Source organism: Cynara cardunculus, assembly GCF_001531365.2.
Source record: "Cynara cardunculus var. scolymus isolate 2C chromosome LG 15, CcrdV1, whole genome shotgun sequence".
Lineage (NCBI taxonomy): Eukaryota > Viridiplantae > Streptophyta > Magnoliopsida > Asterales > Asteraceae > Cynara > Cynara cardunculus.
This window is the reverse complement of record NC_037542.1, coordinates 12,047,792-12,054,689: the sequence shown is the minus strand read 5'-3', so window position 1 is coordinate 12,054,689 and position 6,898 is coordinate 12,047,792. Positions and strand designations below refer to the sequence as shown.

Below are 6,898 nucleotides of genomic sequence, written 5' to 3'. Positions count from 1 at the left end.
ACTATTTCATTATTAAACTTAAATTAAATTATAATAGATTAAATAAATTACATAAAAATGAGAACTTCTAAATAGTTGATTTGATATTAATATGAATATATTTTTTTTCAAAATTTTATGATATCTTCAAATTTATATTTTATTCAAAAATAAAATCATGAATACTTTCTTAAAAACACATAAAATCGTATTATAACATCGACAGAGACAAATAATAAAATATAATATTAAAACTGAGATGTGTCTCGCTGCATTGCGTGAGTACTCTTCTAGTAATATTTAATTTGTATAAAATTTAATAAGACTGGAAACTTTTTGAAAGGGTTTTACAGAGATGGATAAAAAAACATCCTCTGAATATATATGAATCATGAAGGGGAAATGTGAGAAAGTTATTAAAAAATTAAAAGGGTATTTTGATTTATTGATGTTATGTAATCAAAATGACATGTCATTCACATCGTACCATTTACGTTGTGTTCTCGAGTACTTTTTTACGAGTGAAAGAGAGTGATTGTTAACGATAGATTAGTTGGCTTATATAGGACCAATCTGACTTATAAAAAACGCTTTGATTGTTGTATATTTTTAAAGAGGAATCATAGGTATGAAGGTGGTAATATATTTAGGGGCCGTTTACCAAACACTTACTCGGTAAGTACATACCGATAAAAATTAAAACTATCATTTACTTACTGGTTAAGGTTTTAGTCCACAAAAACAGTATCACATGCATTAGTTTACCCGGTAAGCGCTTACCGTGGTAAGAGTCATCGTTCTCATTTATCGGGCAAGACTCTTGGTCATTATCTCACTCTTACCGGATAAGATTTTTGGTTTTTGCATATTTATCCGATAAGGTAATGTAACTTGATATTTACTTATTCGGATAAGCATTTAGGTAAACAACCCCTTAGATCCACATTTCAACAATCATGTTAGAATGAAGAGAATGACTTAAGAAATCTAAGAAGGGATTGTTTTATATGTAACTAAAAAAACAGAAAAACGTATTTTTAAATTTTGAGCAGAGATGTATAAGGCCCTTTCTCTGGTTAAGTATATACCTTACCTATAGGCTTGTTTTGGGCCATATGGCACCAATCAATAGTAGACCGGTCCAATAGATGAAAATTAATGCATGTTTTGTTGATTATTTTATTATCTAATTAAATTCTTTATTTTTAAATTAATTTTATATATTTATTTGAAATTATATGTTTGCTAATTTAATTGAAATTGGATGAAATCGACATAATTCAAGTAATTGATTAAACGACCGTTTAGCAAAAACAGGTAAGTGTTTTCCAAAGACCGGGAAAATTAACCGGTAAATGAAAGTGACGGGTTGGTGACTTTACGATAGTTACAGATTGGATGCAGAAAGTGAGTTGAAGATGTTCTAAAGCAGCTCTCTAAGTCTAATAGGGGTCGGGATATGTGTGTATGTGTGTGTGTCTGTGCAGTTCAGTGGTTGGGTCGGGTTTCATTGGACTTGACCCAACTCCAACTCGATATATGCAGTTTGGTGTAATTTTATATCAACCATTTGTTTGTTGATGTATGTTTTTTAAATCCCTAATTAATAAGTGTAAAAAGAGTGAATTATTTTGTTGACATAAGATATAAATCCATCTTTAGATTCAAAGACTCAAATATACATCAATTGGATTATGTACGACTTTCAAACATTGATTTGATAACTTGATGAAGATTTTATAACCTAACACTAACAGAACTTGATCTATATCTATATATACTTGTATATATCACAATATACATGCAGCTTCTTTATTCTTCGTGTGATTTTATCCGAAGGGCTGCTACGAGTTCGACTGCAGCCATACCAACGAGATACCAAGTAACACCTGCTAGAATGACTTGCAGCCACGAGCTGTTAACGACATCCAGCAACAAAGAACCACCGATATGTGTTTCAATTCCACCAGCAGCATCTCCAAGTTGTAACCGTACCACGACTGCTGCAACGATAGCCATCCCGACAGGAACACCCGTTTCATAAGGATTACTACTTCGAATCTTCTTTGAAACCACAAACCTGTTGTATGAGCCCCCCTTCGGTTTCTTGCTGGTCGGAGTGTGCGAAGCTTTAGTGTCAGATTCGTTATTGGTTGACTCTGGGAGGATGAATGGAGATGGAGTCCAGTACTCGGTTGAATTACTTGGTTTCGGTTTTGCAGTCTTTTGTGCTTGTTTTCGAGCAGCGGCAGCATCTCTGAGCTTGTCGATGTTTGGTGACTTTGATTGTGTGGAATTTTGAGGTAATTGTAAAAGTTTTCTGCGTGTTTGAGTTGCAGGCATTCCTGGAATTGGTGGTTGCCAATATAACCAGTTTGTGATTGATCTGATCGCTTGAATGGCAGATATTCGTGCTTCCCAACCCAAGTCCTGGTCCTGATCCACAAAAAATTGTAAAAATAAATGATTTGTGTTAAGCCATGTTTTGCCACCATAAAACTAACTTTTTCTTTGTTGCGTTTATTTAAAACCCCTTGTTTGAACTAGCCTTTTGAGATACTACTTAAGTCAGGTTTTAACGAGCTCCTGAGGCTTATTTTTCAAGTTTTTCTGTAGGTGATTTTATATTATGATATAGCTTACCAGCTCGTGTTTTACTAAACATGACCAGTTTATCAATTTACGGTTAGCTTATTAGTCAATAGGTAGCTTTTCAACTAATAGTATGTTTCTCATCCTACAACTAGCTAGCCAAACATAGCAACAGGTATTGATTGCTTAATTGGGATCATGAGATTCTTTAGTTAGACAAAGCATACTAAATGCAGAACCTGAATTAGTAGTTGCCTAAAGACCCAACAACTGCATCGCAAAGTTTATTTTAGAACCCAAGTTTTTTTGGAATTTCCTGAAATACTCCTTCCATTCGAAAATAAGTGTCCACATTTCTATCGTTAAGGGTAAAATCATCATTTGGTTGATTAAAAATTATAATCGTGTACCATTTTCATTGTGGACATTTATTTTGGGAGGAGGGAGTAAGTTTTAGAGTTGCATTTGCTGTTATACGTACCTTGGAACGTTTAGAAGATCCTTTCTCCATGGCTTCTAGAAATTTATCCTGAAATTTATCCACTTCAACGAAGATATTTGAAACACGAGTACCCACGGTATTGCCTGCACCAATTCTAACACTACCACGCGGTTGCTTTGACATGAGGAACTCTAATGCTGCCAGTTTCGACCTCTCCACCATTCTAGACAAGTTAAAAAAACAAATCAGATCATGAAACTCGGTTTTCATCCAGAAGAGCTAAAAATTAACCTCAAAGATCGAATAATTGAGAAAGTAGAAGCTTAGAGATAGCAAGGGTATTTTCGTTAGCAGCTTAATGAGCTTAATGAGACTCACATCTTATTCGTTCAACTATATATAACTGCTTTGTATTGGCTTATTGATATAGAAAGCGGCTTATTCAGTGAGCTTCTAGTCCAAACATGTCGTTCCCGATTAAATAACACGTTTCTATTATGAAAAATCTCTCCCAAGCAAAAACTTTCATGATCTATATAGACAAATTAATCTACACAAACCGTTTTATCATACATGATTAATGAAAAAACGACCAAATAGTCCCCAAGTCCTAACTACATCTCACTTTGTAACGGTATGGCGAGAACCTAAATATTTTGAGAACCATGTAAACCAACTATTCATTAATTATTCATCCTGATGAAGTGATAGATATTCATATAAATATTATGAATAATGAAAATGCATAATATTCCTAAATAGTTGGTTCTCACGGTTTTAAAAATATTTACAAAGCCTAAATGAACTTCCCCTTTGGTAACAATTACTTTTTTCTCAATAACCGTGAGTGTTCGAGCTACCTTGCATATTTTTATAATATAAACTAAGTTGTGATCAATGTATTTAACAATAAAATGTAACCCACCTGGTAAGATTGTTTATTTTTCAAAAAATTATGATGAACATTTTAAACTTCGTTAATGTCAAATAGTCAACCGGGCCTAAAGAAATAGAAACCAAGGTTTCAAGAAAGCAGGAGATGCATGAAAATGTAACTTAATAGTAGAAAGTGATCAGATATATAAGCTTACGAGATGCAATCAACAGGACATGCGCCTATGGCCTCCTGAATTTTGTTTTCAGGGTCGGCCCACTGAGCGATGACCCGGGCTCTACCATAAACAGATTCAATTGCAAATGTCTTTTCGGCAAATAAGGCACATTTTAAGCAGCCAACACATTTGACTTCATCAACAAAAATAGCTCTCTGCTCACTCTCGGATCCATACCATACTGAGTATATAGGCTTCCCTGTATACCCTTTGAAATCTGCAACTTTAGCTTGCTCCTGAATCAGAAACCTCAATTAATGAAATCAATACATATTGCAATGATTACTGTATAATGAAAAATCGTACTGTTCACTATTTTATCTAAAATGCAATCCAAAGCCTTCGACAATACTTATACCATTTACAATACTCCATAATGACAAAATAGACCTGTTACATGACATGTTTAGGACTACTCGCGTGGAGTCATAGAGTTGTCTAGTTGAAAGTGTAAAAGTTTGTTCTTGTGAGTTATTCATGTTTTGCAATCATGGCTCACTTTTAGGACCATGATTTTAGTAAGCAGTTGTTTTTCCAGCTTTAAATTGTAATATTTCTGAAGTTTAAGCTGGTTGGTTTCTCAGATAGTGAACAGGGAGGTTATGATGATATTGTTTTACTTGGTTCTGGTATTTTCTTGTGGATTTCATAAAAAGAAGAAATCTTAGTTCAATCGTCGTTGAAGCAGAGTCTGTTGCTGTAACGGCTGCTGTTATTCAAGCTTCGTGGCTGAGAAGATTTTAACTAATATGCATCTGGATCAAAAGGAAAGCACACAAATTTCTGTTGACAACCAACCTGCTATTGCTGCCTCACATAATCCTGTGTTTCATGGGAAAACTAAGCATTTTAACATTAAAGTATTCTTCTTAAGGGAAGTGTAGAAAGATGGGGCTATCAATCTTAATCTTGTGTACTGCAAAATAGAAGATCAAGTTACTCATATTCACCAAACCGTTTAGCAAGTTTGGGTCACTAGGGACAAAATATGGTGTTTGCAGTTCCTAAAGCAAGGAGTGTTAGATGACATGTTTAGGATTGCTGATGTGGTCACGAGTTGTCTAGTTGAATGTGTCAGAAGTTAGTTATTGTGGTTTATTCATGATTTCTGATCATGGCTCATTTTTAGAACAGTGATTCTAGTAATCAGTTAATTTTCAAGTTTAAAATTGTAATGTTTCTGAAGTTTAAAAAATGCAGTTTCAGTTTTCTGCTCATTCAAACTTGCAACAAGATCGACAATATTTCAGACTTTTGGTACTTTGTGATATGACCAAGGACGACTATGTCCTCTACGTTGGAAATTGTCAAAATAAATGCATACTAAGATCAACTGTTCCTATGAACGTAGTATATCATGCCATTAGTTTCGAATCACAGCAACAGATCCGAAACAGACAAGTCAATTTTAACTTTAAAAGTTCAAAACATAGCAATTAATCCTGAACAAAATGAAAATTGTACAATCATAATATCATATAACGGATAATCAATTGCTTCTCTAGTGTTTTTTGGGATGAGTATTAACTTAACGATTGAAAATTAACAATGGATCACGCATTTCGAACGGATTCATAAATCAGAGTATGAACAATTTCAGAACAAAGTAGCATCAGTTTGAAGTAGAAAATCAACAGGTTAACTTCCAAAACCAAAATTGAACCATGAACATGCAACCGAAACAAACCTTGTCATAAGAGAAACGTGAAAGAGGATCAGATAACACAGCATAGGCTTCATTGAGAATGATTGCCATGTCGTGTCCCGGCACTCCAGCTATATCCGGATGACACTTCTTTTGCAGTGTCCGGTACGCCTGTTTGATGGTCAAATGATCGGAAGAACTATCGACACCGAGAAGATCATACAGATCGAAATCGGTGATGGAAGACGATGTAGATCCTGAAGCTTTACATACCAGAGATGCGTGATCTGAACATGACTTGTTCCAATTCCAAAAACTTGAAGATGTTTTGGATTTGAGAGATGTTAGTGGTACGATCGTCGATGATCTCGATGGAGTTAGCGTGTATGGTGAAATGATTATGGAATGCATGGTGATGGAGTGACGGTGAGCGAACTCCGATCGAATGGGAGAGGTGGGGGCAGAAGATTAGAGTTGGAGAGATATTTATTTATTTATTTTTTTTTCTTTTTTTTTTCTGTACCACTAACCCCATTTATCCTAATCACTGCCAATTTTACTTTTGTACCCTCAATCGAGCGCACGTCCGCGGGTGCGTATGTGCAGGTGTGCGTGTGGATGCGTACGACTCTTATGTGTCTGAAGTATAATTTTGGTACCAAAGGTTTATTTGGTGTCCACATGGTATAAAATCTATAGTATATTACGAAGTATTTTACTTAATTTCTTAAAAATCATTTTTCATATATAAAGTACTGTTTATTGATATATAATACTTAAAATTCTAGACTACAAGTAAATTGTGTGTAAATACAACTTATTAAAACTCCATGTTTGAATCCGTATAACTAACTTCAATTAAATTGAAGATAAACATTTTATTCTAAATATAAAAAAAACTAAAATATAAGTAGGATAATCATTGAGTTCTAACAAAATAGTTAGTCTAGTACTAATATCAGTATTTATTTTTTATGATTTATTCATATTTATATTTTATTCAAAAATAAAAACATTATTGTTTTCTCAAAATCACATAAGACCGTATTATAATATCGACTAAGACAAAAAAATGAAACACTAAAATCGAGATGTATATCGCTGCATTGTGCGAGTATCCTTCTAGTA

General features: G+C 34.0%; 1 protein-coding gene across 1 annotated transcript; it reads right to left on the bottom strand.

Moving 5' to 3' along the window:
- Positions 1 to 1,636: 1,636 nt before the first annotated feature.
- Positions 1,637 to 6,214, bottom strand: LOC112527523 (chaperone protein dnaJ C76, chloroplastic). Its single transcript, XM_025138206.1, has 4 exons — positions 5,813 to 6,214; positions 4,105 to 4,361; positions 3,053 to 3,236; positions 1,637 to 2,415 (listed from the first exon to the last, which is right to left on the bottom strand). The coding sequence occupies exons 1-4, from the start codon at positions 6,179 to 6,181 to the stop codon at positions 1,792 to 1,794; spliced, it is 1,434 nt and encodes a 477-aa protein (XP_024993974.1). The 5' UTR covers positions 6,182 to 6,214; the 3' UTR covers positions 1,637 to 1,791.
- Positions 6,215 to 6,898: the final 684 nt, after the last annotated feature.

Excerpts from the sequence above, each read along its gene's own strand:
- LOC112527523 (XM_025138206.1), bottom strand. The coding sequence starts at position 6,181 with ATGCATTCCATAATCATTTCACCATACACGCTAACTCCATCGAGATCA. Across the intron at positions 4,362-5,812 it reads CACGTTTCTCTTATGACAAG|GAGCAAGCTAAAGTTGCAGA; the intron begins GTTTGTTTCGGT and ends TTTCTGATTCAG. Across the intron at positions 2,416-3,052 it reads GATCTTCTAAACGTTCCAAG|GACCAGGACTTGGGTTGGGA; the intron begins GTACGTATAACA and ends TTTGTGGATCAG.